The 21,108-nt window shown below is 45.3% G+C and overlaps 1 protein-coding gene across 1 annotated transcript in view; it reads left to right on the plus strand.

The window, feature by feature from the left end:
• The first annotated feature begins 504 nt into the window (after positions 1 to 504).
• The window catches only part of pepd (peptidase D), a 66,109-nt gene continuing 45,505 nt past the window's right edge, over positions 505 to 21,108 (plus strand). Inside the window, exons 1-5 of the mRNA XM_060924194.1 lie at positions 505 to 611; positions 7,893 to 8,079; positions 10,735 to 10,862; positions 17,412 to 17,475; positions 20,471 to 20,518. Coding sequence (XP_060780177.1) covers positions 595 to 611; positions 7,893 to 8,079; positions 10,735 to 10,862; positions 17,412 to 17,475; positions 20,471 to 20,518 — 444 coding nt within the window. The 5' untranslated portion in view covers positions 505 to 594. The remainder of the gene's footprint in view (positions 612 to 7,892; positions 8,080 to 10,734; positions 10,863 to 17,411; positions 17,476 to 20,470; positions 20,519 to 21,108) is intronic.

The raw sequence follows: 21,108 nt of genomic DNA on the forward strand, positions 1-21,108 counted from the left end.
AACTAAAATATGTGTTTTTCTTTGTGAATCCCTTTTGTTGTATCTTAATTTAATAATTTTAATAAATTTATTGTGTACTAGTTTATAAGTTTATACATTTCTACTTGGACCTGGGGGAAGGATTTGAGTCCTTCAGCCTTCACCAAAGGAATTACATCATCTTTTGATTAAATGACAGCATTTGTATGAAGTGAACCACATCATGGAGATATCTAAATATCAAAAACACCTCACACTCTTCAGTGTATCTCATGTTTATTATGTTTTTAAGGATTGTTTATAAGGCTAGGGCGCTGAATAAAGCTCGAGCCGGTTTGTGTCGCAGGTTGATGACGTAGAAGCGAGCGCCGTGTCTGTGTTCAAATCGTGATTGATTTTTAATTGATTGCTGATGTGTTTATGGGTTAATTTTCTAACCGGTGGTTCTGAAAGTGCTAAATAGTACCGAGAAGAAGAGAATGTTTAGGAAGAAGAAGAGAAAAGGAGAAGAAAGAGGAGGAGGAGGAGGTCTTTACCCGGAAGTGCACTGCACAAACAGCACTGCGCGTGCCAGACAGCTGACCAGTCACGTGACTCTGTGGCCAGGCTGAGAACATGGCAGTAGCAGCAGGGTAAGCCTTCTCTCCTGCACTCTGCATCACTCTCCTTCTCTCCTTCATTTACTTTCTCAGTGCTTTCATTTTGTATTAAATTATCACAATCTGATGTTTCCAGGATGCACAGGATTGTTCAAGGTTTTCTGATAAAGTTTTGTATTCATGCTCTGCAGTTTGGCTTGAAATCATATTAATATTTAAATTATGCATGTTTTTGTAAAGAAGTAAAAATCTTCCTGTGATCCACTTTGCATGTATTTTGCATATCTTGCTTTCGTTTTTACTTTTTAAGAACTGATTTACAAGAATGCACATGTTTTCTGATTCATTATTCTATATAAAGTCAAGTCAAGTCAACTTTATTGTCAAATATGCTATACATGCTCGACATACAGCACAGATGAAATATCAGTCCTCTCTGATCCACGGTGCAAACAGGCAATGCAATAAATAAAAAATAGAATAATTGAAAAAAAAAAACAATATAAACAGTATAAACACTCTAGATAGGAACTAGACATAGACTAAACACTCAAACAATATAAACAGTATAAATAAACAGTATAAACACTAGATAAGAACAAGACAGACTAAACACTCAGACAATATAAACAGTGTAAACACTAGATAAGAACTAGACACAGACTAAACACTCAAACAGACAATATAAACCGTATAAACACTCTAGATATGAACTAGACATAGACTAAACACTCATATGAGTGATTCCACGCTTATGGGTACTGAAATGGGGACATGAACTTATTTTTAAAAATTCACCTAAAACCATTTCTTTTTTTTACCATCAGGTCACAAAACATGTAATCTTTAATGAATGATATGTTAAAAGATAACTTTAATTTTCTGAGATGTAATAAAAACATATTTATATGCCAAAGTCAGAACATAACAGAAGTGTTGTGGACATATAGATTCTCAATTTTAACAATGTAGAATTACTTTTTGAAACATAGGAAGGTGATGTTTTAGCAAATATAATTAATAAACGTGTGTAGTAGAATAAACATACACATTCTTTCAATAAGATTAACATGGTATATAGCTAGATTGTAATTAATTTGTAACAGACGCGAGATGGACAATCGTAACAGAAGTAATGTAACAGACATCATTTTGGAACTCATAGGCTTGACTTTGGCATATAAATATGTTTTTATTACATCTCAGAAAATTAAAGTTATCTTTTAACATATCATTCATTAAAGATTACATGTTTTGTGACCTGATGGTAAAAAAAGAAATGGTTTTAGGTGAATAAGTTCATGTCCCCACTTCAGTACCCATAAGCGTGGAAGCACTCATATATATATATACACACACACACACACACACACACACACACAAATTGGTTCAAATAACCAAACAGTCAAGGGCACTTGAGGTATAGCAGGCAAACATGAAATAAGCAGAATAAACATACTAGCAGCTGTTAAGATGAGGTAGTGCGGAATAAACAAACAAACACCAAAATCTCATTTATTTCTACAACTCATTTTTCTAATATTGTGCAACCACTGTTCTTCTTTCTTTTATTCTTACTTAAAGGTTGTTTTATAATCAGGGCACGCCAGCTAAAAATCACATTTAACACTTATTATCTTCAATATCAAAAGGCTTGACTAAATAAACTTGGTTGTTTATTGTAGCCCTGTGATAGCTCTATTTACCATGCAAAAAAAAAATGTAGTGATAACGTTATTTTTGGTGAATGTATGGCGATATATGTCATGTCATATTTAGCAAAATTACTCGTGTCATTTAGAAAAAGTGCTTTTTTTGACCACAGGTCGCTCCAAAAGGGATGCACTTAAATTAAATCATTCTTTATAGCAGAAAACAAATATTTGGTTCCATATCATTGGAAACATAGTTAAGTTTTAATGTTGAATGCCAGTAAGTTTCCAGACTATTTTGATCAAATTAGTGTCAAAAAAATGTCCTCTCCGAGACAGCTAATTTTTCAATATAAACTAACATATATCTAAAATGATTATTTTCATCCTAAAATGTGGTCAAGATATTGGGACATAAATGTTAGAGACGACTAACACAAAGCTAACAGCCTTATATTTAAAAGCACTATGGAAGTAGTGGATTCTGAATTGTCAAAAAAAAAATGTCCTCTCCGAGAATCACTTCATTTGTTTCTCCCATCTTATAGCAGATTACACAAAACTACTATACACATATGTCAAAAAATAACCTGAAATCTGTTCTTTAACTTGTCCTTCACTTAAAAACTGGTACAAGAACCAGTTTGAATCAGTTTGAATTTTGGACCGCTGTGGCACAAACTTTGTACCCTGATTGTAAAACAACCCTTAATTTGTTTCTTAACTCCTTGCTGTTTGGCTGTTCAAAGTTCATGTCTTGCTGACTCCGAGATATCATGCAGTGATTTAATCTTTAGCCTGTGTTTCATCACAATATGGCTGTTTTTATGAGCCTTGAAGTAACTCGGACACTGATACGTCTAAAATGTCCTCCAAAGGCTATAAAAGGTACAATAATACCTGCGATAACTCATGAGGACTTTCACGGCGCTTTGTCCAGTGTCATGTCGTCATCACTGTGTTTAATAGATGTGCTCAAGCAGAAGAATGACCCGAATATAATGGATTTATTTACAGCTTGTGTAACACTGTGTGTGTGTGTTGATAAGAAATGTCAATCATCATGTCCAGGATGTTTTGGAAATAAAGTTAAATTTAGCTAAAAAGTGTTAATTTCACCGATGCATGGAGACTTTGGGACGCCCTGGAGTATAAAACACGTCATGTACAGGTGATGTCATCAGAGCTGGTCTCAGATCAGTGAAAAGAACCTCTCATTATGAGATCCTGAAATAAGTGTTTTTTTTTTTTTTTTTTAAAGCTGTACGTGATCAGGAACACGCACCCGAGCTTTCTTGTGAGCTTCTCTTCCCTTTTTCTCACGTGAACATTTTTCTCGACCACGAAACGACAGTAGTGAAGCAGGAACAGGTTCATGTTCAGGTTCTGATGGACGTTTGGGTCACAGAGCAGTGGCCCAGTTCCTGTCTTTTGTAATATTTCCGTCATCAGGCTTTTTGAAAACCAGTTTATTGTTAAAGGAATCGTTCAGCAAAAAAGATTTCGACTTGGAGCTTTTGGAGGCTGGGACATCATGGAACGTGATACAAACTATACTACAGTATCATATGGAAAGAATAAAACACTCCATGTGTCGTGCTGCTTGAGGAAAATAATCAGTGATGAAGCAGAGTTACTGCTCCCACCTCATCATTGATTATTTTCCTGAAACAGCACATCCTGGATGTTTTATACCTCTTATATTACAGCAATTTGCGAACAATTTATAATTTTTATTGATTAAAGAATGACACTGTAGATTTAACCCTGTCGAATGTCTGCAAAACCAGGTCCATAATTCAGTATCATACTGTAGAACTCATAGCTTTTGGTTCAAGACTAAAAGAAGCAGATATTCAACACAAAAATGTTTCAGGTGGAAGATACAACAGCAAGTATTGAGTAAAAGGTAAAGTATTAACTGTCAGGTAGGAAATAAAATCACTCCACGAAGAGGATTAAAGGATCAGTGAGATAACAATCGCATGAACTCGAGCAAACCTCCATCAAGGAGAATCATCGACTCGTCTCTGATCCGCAAATCTGCAACCGCGACCGCTTTACACTCACCGGCCACTTTAATAGGAACTTGATCTTGATTCTAAGATTCCTGTTCTTCACAAGAGTGGAACCCAATGTGGTGTTCTGTTTTCTGTTGCATGCTGAGATGCTTTTCTGCTCACCACGGTTGTAAAGAGTGATTATATGAATTCCGATATCCTTCCTGGCAAAAAAAAAAAAAGCTCGAACCACCTCAAATCTGTCCATTTTCCTCTGATCTCTCTTATCAACAAGGTATTTGTTTCCGCCCACTCACTCAATGTTTGTTTTTTGCACCATTCTGCGTAACCTCTAGAGACTGTTGCGTGTCTGTGAAAACCCCAGGAGATCAGCAGTTTCAGAAAAACTCAAACCAAAAACACTCATCTGGCTCAAACCCATGCCACAGTGGAAGAAAGTCACACAAAAATTGAGATCACAATTTTTCCCATTCTGATGTTTGAACATCGTGATCGTTAACTGAAGCTCTTGATTTGTAGCTGCGTGATTTGATGCATCGTGCTGCTGATTAAAGAACCGCATCAAACAGCAGGTGGGTGTACGGGTGTTCCTAATAAAGTGGCCAGTGAGTACAGTGGGGCAAAAAAGTATTTAGTCAGCCACCAATTGTGCAAGTTCTCCCACTTAAAAAGATGAGAGAGGCCTGTAATTTTCATCATAGGTACACTTCAACTATGAGAGACAGAATGGGGGGAAAGAATCCAGGAAATCACGTTGTAGGATTTTTAATGAATTAATTGGTAAATTCCTCGGTAAAATAAGTATTTGGTCACCTACAAACAAGCAAGATTTCTGGCTCTCACAGACCTGTAACTTCTTCTTTAAGAGGCTCCTCTGTCCTCCACTCGTTACCTGTATTAATGGCACCTGTTTGAACTCGTTATCAGTATAAAGGACACCTGTCCACAACCTCAAACAGTCACACTCCAAACTCCACTATGGCCAAGATCAAAGAGCTGTCAAAGGACACCAGAAACAAAATTGTAGACCTGCACCAGGCTGGGAAGACCGAATCTGCAATAGGTAAGCAGGTTGGTGTGAAGAAATCAACTGTGGGAGCAATTATTAGAAAATGGAAGACATACAAGACCACTGATAATCTCCCTCGATCTGGGGCTCCACGCAAGATCTCACCCCGTGGGGTCAAAATGATCACAAGAACGGTGAGCAAAAATCCCAGAACCACACGGGGGGACCTAGTGAATGACCTGCAGAGAGCTGGGACCAAAGTTACAAAGGCTACCATCAGTAACATACTACGCCGCCAGGGACTCAAATCCTGCAGTGCCAGACGTGTCCCCCTGCTTAAGCCAGTACATGTCCAGACCTGTCTGAAGTTTGCTAGAGAGCATTTGGATGATCCAGAAGAGGATTGGGAGAATGTCATATGGTCAGATGAAACCAAAATAGAACTTTTTGGTAAAAACTCAACTTGTCGTGTTTGGAGGAGAAAGAATGCTGAGTCACATCCAAAGAACACCATACCTACTGTGAAGCATGGGGGTGGAAACATCATGCTTTGGGGCTGTTTTTCTGCAAAGGGACCAGGACGACTGATCCGTGTAAAGGAAAGAATGAATGGGGCCATGTATCGTGAGATTTTGAGTGAAAACCTCCTTCCATCAGCAAGGGCATTGAAGATGAAACGTGGCTGGGTCTTTCAGCATGACAATGATCCCAAACACACCGCCCGGGCAACGAAGGAGTGGCTTCGTAAGAAGCATTTCAAGGTCCTGGAGTGGCCTAGCCAGTCTCCAGATCTCAACCCCATAGAAAATCTTTGGAGGGAGTTGAAAGTCTGTGTTGCCCAGCGACAGCCCCAAAACATCACTGCTCTAGAGGAGATCTGCATGGAGGAATGGGCCAAAATACCAGCAACAGTGTGTGAAAACCTTGTGAAGACTTACAGAAAACGTTTGACCTCTGTCATTGCCAACAAAGGGTATATAACAAAGTATTGAGATGAACTTTTGTTATTGACCAAATACTTATTTTCCACCATAATTTGCAAATAAATTCTTTAAAAATCCTACAATGTGATTTCCTGGATTCTTTCCCCCCATTCTGTCTCTCATAGTTGAAGTGTACCTATGATGAAAATTACAGGCCTCTCTCATCTTTTTAAGTGGGAGAACTTGCACAATTGGTGACTGACTAAATACTTTTTTGCCCCACTGTATATCTCTCAATGTATTTCAAAAACTATTGGAATTATGTTCCTGGATGTGTATCCCAGAGCATCACTGATCCCTGTGGATGTGGACTGTGATATAGTGATCTTGTCTTATTTCTACATTGGTTATGTTTAGTCTCTTTTGGACTTTCCTGCCATCTACTGGATTTTAAGATGTTTGGCATCGCTGCGCGCAAACTTCCGCCAAAGCCAAATCTTGCGATATGAGAGAAAGTGAAACTAAATTCATGGATCCACCTTGTGACTCGCATCCCTTCCAGAATGTAATGAGTTCTGTCTCGGCCAATACGACGCAACGACGCTCATCACGCGGTTAAAGGATTCGTCTTCCATCTCTCCGTTTCTGTTTTAGTTGTCGTTTCTCGGCAGTTATAAACGCTGATGCAGGTTTATCAGTGATTAGTTTATATCAGTCGAGCCCTGATGTGTTTAGTGTTTAGTTTAGAATCCGTGTCCCAGCGAGCTTTCCGTCTTCATCTATTATGCAAAATTAGCCAGATTGGGTGACCTGTTGAAGAGAGATTACTTTTATAAAATAAAGTAATCTAATCTGAAACTTTAGTTCACCGGTTTAATACGACGCTTCGTAACGTCACGTCTGCACACGTTCGCGATTGATGCCCCTCGAACTGTCGCTCACGTCCACACGTATTTTTGCTCTGAGCAAACAGCACAAGCCGTGAGGACGTTTTGGATCTGTTTCCCAGCATGCTTTTCAGTAAACTCTTTCAGCACTTACATCCATCTCTCGCCCATTAACATCAGTCTAATGTTACTTAATATTAATAATAATAATAGCGTTCATTTATCGTTAATATTAGTCCTATATATTAATGTTAGATTAGCTTTATTCTAATACATTAATGTTAACGAGTGGATTTTCCATAAATCTATATCTCGAGTCTGGATCTATCAGTCCTCACTTTTGATCAAGTTTGTTTCGTCCTGAACTTCTCGCTCACCTGACGTTCTAACAAACAGAGACGCTCGGTTCTGGGAGCTCCTTACTGCTTTTACTGATTCTTTTCTCTTTCACACATTTCTCTGCATCGCTGCTTTTCAGTCGTACCTCGCTGCACTGACTCGTTATTATAATAAGACAAAATGGCCGACAGAGCATGACTATGACCCCGCCCTCATAGTGCGCTCTGATTGGTCAACCAACACTTCATTGGAGGTCGAAAACACTTAAGGCGCAGTTACTTTCTGTAGAGGAACGTATGCGCCGGATGCTTGGAAAATTCTGAGTAGGGAGGATGTAAATTTGGGTGTGGTGCTGGGATTTGAGGGCAGGGCGTGGCACCCCGGGAAAATAAACTAGCTGGAACACTGAGAATTATATGCTGTGAAGATCTTAGGATGTGATCTTGAGCTGATTTGTGTAATTCTGATGTGTGTGTGTTGCAGGAAGGCAGTGTACTGGTTGGGGAAGGACACTCTGAAGGTGTCGGCTGCGTTGTTCGCCGAGAACCGGCGTCGTCTTTGTGAGGCTCTAAAGGCCAAAGACACGCTGCAGCCCAAATCTGTGGTTGTGCTGCAGGGAGGAGAACAGAAACAGAGATACTGCACCGACACGGACGAGCTCTTCAGACAGGTGACTTCAAAACACTCCGGACCAGGAACGATTTAGAATCAGGCGACACCCGGAACATTCTGGACTTTTGAGAAGTGTTTTTTTTTTGGGGGGAGGGGCTCATCAACACGGAAGCACGTGGCTCACAGAGACGAGTTAACAAACCAAAATGGGGTCAACATCATTATGTGATTTTCTCACTCAATCCAAATTGTTCGCTCAAGACGTGTTTGGTGTCCGTTTACAAGGCTGATGTTCCTGAGAAGTCGTGAAAGCTTCAAACCTCCAGTTGAACATCTCGCACGAGTTAATCGTTCCACTTTTGCGCCTCTTTAATCAGCTTCATGACTCTGTCTGACAAACTGAACAAAAGGACGTCGCAGAGATAAAAAGTCGCAGCTGCGTCATTTCCATTTCCTTCCTCAGCGTCAGACTCGGGTAGGAGGCGTGGCCTGAGGTTTGGAGGCGGAGAAATGGAATTCTTGTTCTCGATGGTTATCAGCGTCACACGATGGCTTTAATAATCGAACCTTGTAGCTTTGTGTTAAAGCAGAAAAGGAAAAGTTTTGACACTGAACAGTTCTCAGCTTGTGTGTTGTGAATTCTGAGCAGCGTGTGTTAAACACTCATCTCCTCCGAGATCGACATTCTCTCATCCGCTTCCTCTCGGGTGTTGAATTCTCATTACATAAACTGGCCTTCCTCGGTTTAATTACGGATTCGTCCCTGATCTGTGAACAGCAGTGTGGGGTTTTTTCACCGAGGAAACGAGAGAACGCAGGCTCAAGGCCGCCAGCCTCATCACACGAGTGCACTTATGGAACGCTCTCCACTTTGTGTAATTGCTTATGAAACATTAACAGCGTGAGAGAAATCTGGGACTCTGTGTGTGTGTGTGTTTATCTGAGATCAGGCCTGCTGATGTCAGCTCGTGTTTCTGATTAAAATCCCCATAAACAGGACGGATATCTGATCCCGGGCACCTGCGCCTGCCGCCGACGTCCGTTTTATGAAATCAGGACTCTGGGGTTCATCTGGGGTCTGAAGGCGATGTGTGTTTGGTTATTAGATCACGCTGAAGGAGCAGAAACCGTCACCAGAGAAGAGTTTCATCAGGGCTTTTAGTCTGCTTTCTATAACCGAGCGTCCTGGGCCTTGTGGGAGGAGTTAATACATTAATTAACATCTGTCTGTCTTCCTTCCTGTCTTCTTTCCTTCCTTCCCTCCTGTCTTCTGTCCTGTCTGTCTGTCTATCTGTCTTTCTTTCAGTCTGTCTGTCTGCCTTCCTATCTGCCTGCCTGTCTATCTTCCTTCCTGTTTGTCTGTCTTCCTGTCTTCCTTCTTTTCTATCTGTCTTCCTGTCTTCCTTCCTGTTTGTCTGTCTTCCTGTCTGTCTGTCTTCCTTCCTGTCTGTCTGTGTTTCTGTCTTCCTTCCTGTCGGTCTGTCTGTCTCTCTGTCTGCCTTCCTGTCTGTCTGTGTTTCTGTCTTCCTTCCTGTCTATCTGTCTGTCTGTGTTGCTGTCTTCCTTCCTGTCAGTCGGTCTTCCTGCCTTCCTTCCTGTCTGTCTGTCGGTCTCTCTCTGTCTTCCTTCCTGTCTATCTGTCTGTCTTTCTGCCTTCCTTCCTTCCTTCCTTCCTTCCTTCCTGCCTTCCTTCCTTCCTTCCTTCCTCTCTGTCTGTCTTTCTGTCTTCCTTCCTGTCTGTCTTCCTTCCTTCCTTCCTTCCTTCCTTCCTGTCTGTCTGTCTTCCTGTCTGTCTTCCTGCCTGCCTGCCTGCCTGTCTTTCTCTCTGTTGGTCTGCCTTCCTTCCTGTCTGTATGTATATATGTCTGTATGTACGGTATAAAGTACATTTAGACCACGTCTCAGTTCTGATTGGTCAGAACACTAACTGTCCCGGTGACGTCCGTCTCTGCTACAGCAGGATCAGATGAAATCACCGTGATAAGTTTTTCTTCCTTTTTTTTTTTAAGATTAATTGTGCACTTGCGACAGGTCGGAACTAAAGTTGTGAGCGGGGAATTATAGAAACTTGGGACCACAGGTGCCAGAGGACTGATCCGAGGACTCATTCGAGCTCTCGAGAAAATAGCTCTTCAAATGTCACGCTTTGTCACTTGAGCCACAGTTTATCTAAAAAAATCATAAGAAGACTTAAAGGCAGCGTGCGTCATTTTCTAAGAAGCCTTTTAAGAGAAACCATAAACAATAGGATGATAGATTTTGAAAACCCCACCCCCTCACTTTACTGCTTCCTCCAAAGCCACTCCTCCAAAACACATGAATGCGCACTGTTCATGTGTTTTGGAGGAGTGGCTTTGGAGGGAACGCTAAAGTGAGGGGGTGGGGTTTTCAAAATCTATCATCGTATTGTTTGTTTTCTCTCAAATGACCGACCCTGCCTTTAAATGTTCGACATACAATCCTGCAGTGAGAAACCAAACCAAAAGGCCACTTTTAACAAAAAACATTCTCTCACAGATCCGGTTGTGTGTGTGTGTGTGTGTGCTTTCATTTGTTCACACATTCACACTCGGTCAGATCAATGTTGATCTGAAATCCTAAAAGGGTGTAAAAGTGCTACTCTGTGGAACAGCGCCCCCTGCTGGATGGTCATGTGGTGTGTGTCACAGCGGTGTGTGTGTGACTTCTTTTCTTTTCTTGTCCGAACGTGCAGGAGTCTTTCTTCCACTGGACGTTCGGCGTGACTGAGGCCGACTGCTACGGTGCCATCGATGTCGACTCGGGCAGGTCGATCCTCTTCGTGCCAAAGCTGCCTGAAAGCTACGCCACCTGGATGGGAAAGTGAGTCGCACGGCAGCTTTTCACTGAAACCCCCCCCTTTAGATAACTTCACTTCTTTCCCTTTATTTAAATCTTCAGCTTTCATTTCATGATTATTTTATCAACTCTGACGTCTGTGCACGATTTGCGTGTGATTTGGAAAACAGCTCAGTGATCCAGGTACCAACGTGGACAGGTCAAGCTGTTGCTATAGCAACACAGGAGACCCGTAACAATCACCTGACAGAAAAGCCGATTCACCGAATGGGAAAGGACATGAAACGTGAAAGTCGCATTTGCAACAACGTTATCTCGGTGAACTTTGACCCCTGAATTTGTGAAACGTACAATGGAAACTAAATATTTGCGTATTTTCGTGTTTGTCTCGACACGCAGATCATTTCAGATTAACATTAACATTAGTGAGTTCAGCATTCCAGGGAGACTCTCTCACATCCTAAATTACACTCGTACAGTTTAGGGACGCGTCGATACCAATTCAGACGTCAGTCGGATCACGTGTTCATAGATCAAGACAAGGAGCGACAGCATCTTCTGACAATCCCAGTGACCTGATGGTGTTCAAGCAGTAACTTTAACGGCAAGGAGAGAGAGAGAGAGAGAGAACAGAGAAATAGACAGAGAGTACAGACAGACAGGAGAGGGAGAGAGAGCAAACAGAGAGAGAAAGAAAGAGAACAGACAGACAGGCAAGCGAGAGAGTGAGTAAATAGACAGAGAACAACAGAGAGAGAGAAAGAAATCAGATAGGCGAGAGAGAGCAAACAGACAAAGAGAAGGAGAACAGAGAGAGAGAAAGAGAGAACACACAGCACAGACAAGTGAGGGAGAGAGAGAGAGAAGATGGAAAGAAGAGAGAGAGAAGACAAGGAAGGGGAGCGAAGACAGTGAGGGGGGAGAGAGAAGACTGGGGGGGAGAGAGAGAGAGAAGACAGTGGGGGGGGAGAGAGAGAGAAGACAGGGAGGGGAGAGAGGGGGAGACAGAGAAGATGGAGGGGGAGAGAAGAGACAGACGGGGGAGAGAGAGAAGACAGACGGGGGGGAGAGAAGATGGAGGGGAGGAGGGAGGGAGAGAGAGAGAGAGAAAAGACAGTGAGGGGGAGAGAGAGAAGACAGTGGGGAGGAGGTAGAGAGAGAGAGAGAGAGAGAAAAGACAAGACAGTGAGGGGGAGAGAGAAAAGACAGTGAGAGGGAGAGAGAGAAGATGGAGGGGGAGAGAGAGAAAAGACAGTGGGGGGGAGAGAGAGAGAGAGAGAGAAGACGGAGGGAGAGAGAGAGAGAAAAGACAGTGGAGGAGAGAGAGAGAAGACAGTGAGGGGGAGAGGGCAGGGGAGGGAGAGAGAGAGAGAAGACAGTGAGGGAGAGAGAGAGAAGACAGGGAGAGGGCGAGAGAGGGAGAGAGAAGACAGTGAGAGGGAGAGAGAAGACAGGGAGAGAGAAGACACTGAGGGGGAAGAGAAGACAGTGAGGGGGAGAGAGAAGACAGTGAGGGGGAGAGGGCGAGAGAGAGAGAAGACAGTGAGAGGGAGAGAGAAGACAGTGAGGGGGAGAGGGCGAGAGAGAGAGAGAGAGAATTCAGTGAGGGGGAGAGGGCGAGAGAGAGAGAAGACAGTGAGAGGGAGAGAGAAGACAGTGAGGGGGAGAGGGCGAGAGAGAGAGAGAGAGAGAGAGAATTCAGTGAGGGGGAGAGGGCGAGAGAGAGAGAGAGAGAGAATTCAGTGAGGGGGAGAGGGCGAGAGAGAGAGAAGACAGTGAGAGGGAGAGAGAAGACAGTGAGGGGGAGAGGGCGAGAGAGAGAGAGAGAGAGAGAATTCAGTGAGGGGGAGAGGGGGAGAGAGAGAGCGAGAAGACAGTGAGGGGGAGAGAGAGGACAGTGAGGGGGAGAGAGAGGACAGAGGGGGAGAGAGAGGACAGTGAGGGGGAGAGAGAAGACAGTGAGGGGGAGAGGGCGAGAGAGAGAAGACAGTGAGGGGGAGAGAGAAGACAGTGAGGGGGAGAGGGCGAGAGAGAGAAGACAGTGAGGGGGAGAGAGAAGACAGTGAGGGGGAGAGGGCGAGAGAGAGAAGACAGTGAGGGGGAGAGAGAAGACAGTGAGGGGAAGAGGGCGAGAGAGAGAAGACAGTGAGGGGAAGAGGGCGAGAGAGAGAAGACAGTGAGGGGAAGAGGGCGAGAGAGAGAAGACAGTGAGGGGGAGAGGGCGAGAGAGAGAAGACAGTGAGGGGGAGAGGGCGAGAGAGAGAAGACAGTGAGGGGGAGAGGGCGAGAGAGAGAAGACAGTGAGGGGGAGAGAGAAGACAGTGAGGGGGAGAGGGCGAGAGAGAGAAGACAGTGAGGGGGAGAGAGAAGACAGTGAGGGGGAGAGGGCGAGAGAGAGAAGACAGTGAGGGGGAGAGAGAAGACAGTGAGGGGGAGAGGGCGAGAGAGAGAAGACAGTGAGGGGGAGAGAGAAGACAGTGAGGGGGAGAGGGCGAGAGAGAGAAGACAGTGAGGGGGAGAGAGAAGACAGTGAGGGGGAGAGGGCGAGAGAGAGAAGACAGTGAGGGGGAGAGAGAAGACAGTGAGGGGGAGAGGGCGAGAGAGAGAAGACAGTGAGGGGGAGAGAGAAGACAGTGAGGGGAAGAGGGCGAGAGAGAGAAGACAGTGAGGGGGAGAGGGCGAGAGAGAGAAGACAGTGAGGGGGAGAGGGCGAGAGAGAGAAGACAGTGAGGGGGAGAGAGAAGACAGTGAGGGGGAGAGGGCGAGAGAGAGAAGACAGTGAGGGGGAGAGAGAAGACAGTGAGGGGGAGAGGGCGAGAGAGAGAAGACAGTGAGGGGGAGAGAGAAGACAGTGAGGGGGAGAGGGCGAGAGAGAGAAGACAGTGAGGGGGAGAGAGAAGACAGTGAGGGGGAGAGGGCGAGAGAGAGAAGACAGTGAGGGGGAGAGAGAAGACAGTGAGGGGAAGAGGGCGAGAGAGAGAAGACAGTGAGGGGGAGAGGGCGAGAGAGAGAAGACAGTGAGGGGGAGAGGGCGAGAGAGAGAAGACAGTGAGGGCGAGAGAGAAGACAGTGAGGGGAAGAGGGCGAGAGAGAAGACAGTGAGGGGGAGAGGGCGAGCGAGAGAAGACAGTGAGGGGGAGAGAGAAGACAGTGAGGGCGAGAGAGAGAAGACAGTGAGGGGGAGAGAGAAGACAGTGAGGGGGAGAGGGCGGGGGAGAAAGAGGGAGAGAGAAGACAGTGAGGGGGAGAGGGCGAGAGAGAGAAGACAGTGAGGGGGAGAGAGAAGACAGTGAGGGGGTGAGGGGGAGAGAGAAGACAGTGAGGGGGAGAGGGCGAGAGAGAGAAGACAGTGAGGGGGAGAGGGCGAGAGAGAGAAGACAGTGAGGGGGAGAGAGAAGACAATGAGAGGGAGAGGGCGGGGGAGAAAGAGGGAGAGAGAAGACAGTGAGGGGGAGAGGGCGAGAGAGAGAGAGAGACAATGAGAGGGAGAGGGCGGGAGAGAGAGAGAAGACAGTGAGAGGGAGAGAGAAGACAGTGAGGGGGAGAGGGCGGGGGAGAGAGAGAGAAGACGGAGAGGGCGGGGGAGAAAGAGAGAGAGAGAAGACAGTGAGAGGGAGAGAGAAGACAATGAGGGGGAGAGGGCGAGAGAGAGACAATGAGAGGGAGAGGGCGGGGGAGAGAGAGAAGGAGAGAGAAGGCAGTGAGAGGGCGGGAGAGAGAGAGAGAGAGAAGACAGTGAGGGGGAGAGAGAGAAGACAGTGAGAGGGAGAGGGTGAGAGAGAGAGAGAGATACAGACAATGAAAGGGAGAGGGCGGGAGAGAGAGAAGACAGTGAGGGGGAGAGGGTGGGAGAGAGAGAGAGACAGTGAGGGGGAGAGGGTGGGAGAGAGAGAGAGACAGTGAGGGGGAGAGGGTGGGAGAGAGAGAGAGACAGTGAGGGGGAGAGGGTGGGAGAGAGAGAGAGAGAAGACAGTGAGGGGGAGAGGGTGGGAGAGAGAGAGAGAGAAGACAGTGAGGGGGAGAGGGCGGGGGAGAGAGAGAGAAGACAGTGAGGGGGAGAGGGCGGGAGAGAGAGAGAGAAGACAGTGAGGGGGAGAGGGCGGGGGAGAGAGAGAGAAGACAGTGAGGGGGAGAGGGTGGGAGAGAGAGAGAGAGAGAAGACAGTGAGGGGGAGAGGGCGGGAGAGAGAGAGAAGACAGTGAGGGGGAGAGGGCGGGAGAGAGAGAGAAGACAGTGAGGGGGAGAGGGCGGGGGAGAGAGAGAGAAGACAGTGAGGGGGAGAGGGCGGGAGAGAGAAGACAGTGAGGGGGAGAGAGAAGACAGTGAGGGGGAGAGGGCGAGAGAGAGAAGACAGTGAGGGGGAGAGAGAAGACAGTGAGGGGGAGAGAGAAGACAGTGAGGGGGAGAGAGAAGACAGTGAGGGGGAGAGGGCGAGAGAGAGAAGACAGTGAGGGGGAGAGAGAAGACAGTGAGGTGGAGAGGGCGAGAGAGAGAAGACAGTGAGGGGGAGAGAGAAGACAGTGAGGGGGAGAGGGCGAGAGAGAGAAGACAGTGAGGGGGAGAGAGAAGACAGTGAGGGGGAGAGAGAAGACAGTGAGGGCGAGAGGGCGAGAGAGAGAAGACAGTGAGGGGGAGAGAGAAGACAGTGAGGGGGAGAGAGCGAGAGAGAGAGTGAGAGAGAGAGAAGACAGTGGGGGGAGAGAGCGAGAGAGAGTGAGAGAGAGAAGACAGTGAGGGGGAGAGAGAAGACAGTGAGGGGGAGAGGGCGAGAGAGAGAGCGAGAAGACAGTGAGGGGAGAGAGAAGACAGTGAGGGGGAGAGGGCGAGAGAGAGAGAGAGAATTCAGTGAGGGGGAGAGGGCGAGAGAGAGAGCGAGAAGACAGTGAGGGGGAGAGAGAGGACAGTGAGGGGGAGAGGGCGAGAGAGAGAAGACAGTGAGGGGGGAGAGAGAAGACAGTGAGGGGGAGAGGGCGAGAGAGAGAAGACAGTGAGGGGGGAGAGAGAAGACAGTGAGGGGGAAAGGGCGAGAGAGAGAAGACAGTGAGGGGGAGAGAGAAGACAGTGAGGGGGAGAGGGCGAGAGAGGGAGAGAGAAGACCGTGAGGGGGAGAGAGCGAGAGAGAGAAGACAGTGAGGGGGAGAGAGAAGACAGTGAGGGGGAGAGGGCGAGGGAGAGAGAGAGAGAGAGAGGACAGTGAGAGGGAGAGAGAGGACAGTGAGGGGGGAGAGAGAAGACAGTGAAAGGGAGAGAGAAGACAGTGAGGTGGAGAGGGCGAGAGAGAGAAGACAGTGAGGGGGAGAGAGAAGGCAGTGAGGGGGAGAGGGCGGGAGAGAGAGAGAAGACAGGGAGAGGGGAGAGGGCAGGAGAGAGAGAGAGAGAGAGAAGACAGTGAGAGGGAGAGAGAAGACAGTGAGGGGGAGAGGGCGGGAGAGAGAGAGAAGACAGTGAGAGGGAGAGGGCAGGAGAGAGAAAGAGAAGACAGTGGAGGGGGGGGAGAGAGACTTGTGTTATTTTATTTTGTTTCCGAGGCCTCACTAAGGGAACATGAGAACACAACTTGTGACTCTTATGGTCATAAATAGGACTTTGGACAAAAGTACAACAAAATATGTGAAGTTTTGCTAAATAATAGTCAAACGTATAAATAGTATTTTAAAAAGTCAAATTTATTATAAACTATAGAGTACGACTACTAATGAACATTAATGGAAGTAGTGTGGGGGGGAGGGGTCGCCATGTGAACATCAAAAACGAATGATCAATTAAAAAAAAATTGTGAGCTTCTGTGCTCGATTCTGCTTGGATCAGCTGATTGTTGGGATTTGTGGTGTTCTAAGTACATGTGGAGTTGCAGTGAGCCCCCTGGTGGACAAACTATGCAATGACACTCATAACATGGTTAAAGGATCCGTCTTCTGCCTCTACATTTTTTTGTGTGTGTTTTTATTTATTTTATTTGGTTCTCATTTACCGAGCCGTTGTAAACGCCGACACTGATTATATCGGCTGATAATACCGGTACGCTGATTTATCAACAGGGCTCGAGTTCGCATAACAAGTCGATTGTTAGCAACACAACATAAACAGAGTGAAATAAAACGTTCCCTGGTGTCACTGATTGGTTAATGCGAAGTATGATGAAAAATAAAACGTACTTGTTGGACCAGAGTGATATCGGAGCATCCCGAGTTTCGCCCCGACCTCAGTGAGTGTGTTTTGTTGAGCGAGGAGGTGATGTGAGGTCACTCTGCTGAAAGTGTGTTTGAAGTTGAAGAGCCAGAGATGAAGTCATGGACAGGTTAAAGTTTGTCCCTGGAGGCGGAGTATTTCAGATCCGTTAGTGTTTAAATCGCTGCCCCGGCCTGTGAAATCCCTCCCTTTGATCCGACACGCCCGGCTTTATCCCCATTCCACCTGGGTGTTTTTCTCCGCCCTGAACCTCACTCTGTACCTGAGAGAGCGAGTTAATGCAGAAGAGTGCGGTTTGGGACACGGTCCTGATGGTTACTGTGTGTGTGTGTGTGTGTGTGTGTGTGTGTGTGTGTGTGTGTGTGTGTGTGTGTGTTTGGACAGGATCCACCCACCGGAACACTTCAAGGAGAAGTACTCAGTGGATGAAGTGCACTACACCTGTGATGTGAGTGAGACGCCCTTTTATCCAAACGTTACTGCGTGAAGGTTCCTTCTGCTCTCATCAGCCTCACTGACCCCCTGTTTATTATAAAGTCCCTGTGAACGACTGGTTACTATGGAAACGATGGCGTATTACTGTAGAACGAGCGCTTTAATATAAACCTGAACTACGGTCAGAGCTGCTGTTGGAGAAAACTAATCAACACCACCTGACCAATCAGAGACCAGAATCCAAGAGCGCTGTGGTGGAACGAGAAAGAAACTTTATGACGTAGAGGTAAAGTATTTGCCCCCCCAGAGGAACGTGCCCCTGTGTGTGTGTCAGTGTGATCCGACTGCGTGACCTCTCTGTCTCGCTGAAAGACGATCCCGTGACCTCGGGTCCTCAGAGTACGGAGCGCGAATGTTAATGAAGAGGCGGCTGTTAGGGTCGCGGTGACAGGAAGTCAAAACTCTGTCACTTCCTCAGGATGAGTGTTCAGCTGGGGGCAGGTCACTGCTAAAGCTGTCTCACACACACGAATACACAGCATGTTATGTGCCTGTTCCTCAGCTTCAAGGCTTTAAGACATGCACTGGATTGGCATCAAAACTTAACCACGCCTCCTCACATGCCCGCCCATCACACCCCATCACAGGCATGCCACACCTCCTCTCTGCACCGTATTTCACACCCAGTGTTGTTGAATTTGTACAGTGTTTTTATCACTTCCTGTTTTCCGTGTGTGAGACTAATCGTACGCCGGTGACGTTTCACGTAATCACACCATATTTACGTTTATCTTACATTATCTCTTTCTTTATCTGTCCCTGTATCTCTTTGTCTGTCTGTCTTTCTTTGTCTCTTTACCTGTATTTCTGCCTTGCACTCTTCTCTCTTTATCTGTCTCTGTTTCTTTGTCTTCACACTCTTTTTCTTTCTTTATTGGTCTTTCTCGAGCACTTTCTTTTTTTCCGTCTAGCACAGTGGCGGCTCCTGAATTTTTTTTCAGGGGGGGCAATTTTCCCCCGTTATGTCTACACGGACCGTAAATGTCCACAGGACTGAAGTAAATTGACCTAGGTAGCAAATCAATTGGCCGAACTTGTTTTTGCCTGGTAAATTCAGATATCAATATAGACAATATCTCTTCTCTCCACTAGGTGGCAACACTAAACAAGTTAAAGGTGGCAAACTAAGGTAGCCTAGTAAACTAGACCCACCCGCCTAGCGGCCAAAAATATTTTTGCCTACGAGTGGCAAATATTCACATTTAGTCTGGCTTGCCAGGCTAAAACTAAGGAAGATTCATTTACAAAGCCTTCAAAGCAAAACATTTGGCATCACAATCAATTAATATTACATTACTCATTTATTTTCTCATATTATTCCAGTATTCTATAATAAGTAGACACAAATTCTTAATTATAAACATATTCTAATTTCTTCAATTCTAAAGAATGCAATTAAAGTGGCAGGATATAAATCCAAAACAAGTGTTTATTTAAGTTTTGAAAAAGATGAAGAAAAGCATAACCATCAAACAAACTTAATTATGTGGTTTTTTTTTTATATGGAATTGCACCATTTTAACAACAAATAATTCTAAAATTCTGCAGTTTTTTTTCCCAAGAATTCCTCCAGAAAGCCATGCCTTAAAAGGAAATTTAAAGTATTACAAGCATGTCAATGAACACAAAAGACTTTAGTTATTTAGCTATATACACACAAGGTTTTGTAGTCAGTGCAACTTGGCTTAACAAGTTGGAAAAAAGGTAAGGTGCTGCTGGCTCCAATGAACACACATACTGTACAATATATAAAAACTGAAAATATGCTTAATTTACACCAAGTCAGAGAGAACTTGAGGCTACTGAAATATTCCAAGCATGGCAATGTTAAACTGCCATTGGTAAAACAAAAACATGGCAATGTTAAACTGCCATTGGTAAAACACACCACACAAAAAAACAACTTTTGCCTAGTAAATTCAAATATCAGATATCACTGTACCATCTGCTGTGCTACTTCCAGGGTGGAAGAGAGCGCAAGGGTAGCAAAAAAGAGCATTGACTACATCACAGCCAGCTAGCCAAGTTTTGCGGTGGTACCAGTTCTTGTTAAAACCTCTTGAGCAGGTCTTCTCCCCCTTCGTAGACACTTGCTTGATGTTTAAATTCGGTCTAGGAGGTCCTCGCTGTTTGATTGCCGTTTTCTCCTCATTGGTACGACGACTAAAGGGAACTTCTTTCAGAGACGCTATCGTATTGTTGCACTCAACACTCGCCGCCATCTTCATAGAATGTTCACACATTTCGCGCGCAAGTTGCGTTTTCCAGCCCAAAATTATGTTCAAAACCCGCCAAAATGCACTTAAAACCAATCTGGCAACACTTGCGCGGCGCAACAGGCGTATGACGTAAGCACGCTGCTTGTGCGAGCACATAAAACCTAATAGAAAATGCGTTGGGAGCAGGATTTTTGAAAAAAAACGTACGTACCATTAGTGTCAATGGGAGATTTTGGGGCAAATCTGAACCTGACAGAAATCGCCCCAAAAGGGCGTGGGTACACCAGGCGCAACCTTAGCCTGATTGGACAATGACATTACTGTTGCCGTGGTAGTAGGAGTAGATAAAAATAAATAAATAAATAAAAATCTCCCACCCTGTTTGGGAGTGCGTCGCCCAAATTGCCCCTATTAACGAGCCGCCAGTGGTCTAGCAATCTCTTTCTTTCTGTTTAGCACTCTGTCTTGATTTAGCATTCTGTCTTTCTCTTATCCGTCTGTCTGTCCAGCCGTCTCTTATTCGTTGTCTCTAAATGTCTCTCTCTCACTCTCTTGCCCCGTCGTTGATAAAAAGTTTGCGTCCTGCAGGAACAGACAGTGACAGACGTCCTCCTCTGATTGACCTTTTATAGTTAAAGCTCCTTTCAGTGTCTCTGATTCCCGAAGCGATGTGTGAAATCTCAGACTCTTCTGACTGAAACCTCACGTGATCCTCGTGTGTGTCCACAGATCGCTGAGATCCTCACCAACATGAAACCATCCGTCCTGCTCACGCTGGTAAACCCCATGATTTTATTCTTCTGTTTGGGAGAACAAACCCCTGAGCTTTAATTAAGCGTGGTGATGTTGGATATCTCTCTCTATCTATCTCTTTCTGTTTTCTCTCTCTGTTGTTGTCTCTCTGTTTGTCTCTCCTCTCTTTATCTCTGTTTCTCTCTCTATCTTTCTCTCTCTGTTGTTGTCTCTCTCTTTGTCTCTCTGTCCTCTCTCTTAACTCTGTTCTCTCTCTGTCTGAATCTTTCTCTCTCTCTCCTTATCTCTGTCTGTTTCTCTGTCTGTCCTCTTTCTTCTATCTTTCTCTCTCTGTTGTCTCTCTCTTTGTCTCTCCTCTCTCTTTATCTCTGTCTCTCTCTCTGTTCTCTCTTTATTTCTGTCTGTTTTTCTCTCTGTTCTTTCTTCTATCTCTCTCTGTTGTTGTCTCTCTCTTTGTCTCTCCTCTCTCTTTATCTCTGTCTCTCTGTTCTTTCTTCTATCTTTCTCTCTTTCTCTCTCTCCTCTCTTTAACTCTGTTCTTTCTCTCTCTCTGTTCTCTCTTTATTTCTGTCTGTTTTTCTCTCTGTTCTTTCTTCTCTTTCTCTCTCCCTCTG

Source organism: Neoarius graeffei, chromosome 6 (assembly GCF_027579695.1).
Source record: "Neoarius graeffei isolate fNeoGra1 chromosome 6, fNeoGra1.pri, whole genome shotgun sequence".
NCBI classification, from domain to species: Eukaryota; Metazoa; Chordata; class Actinopteri; order Siluriformes; family Ariidae; genus Neoarius; species Neoarius graeffei.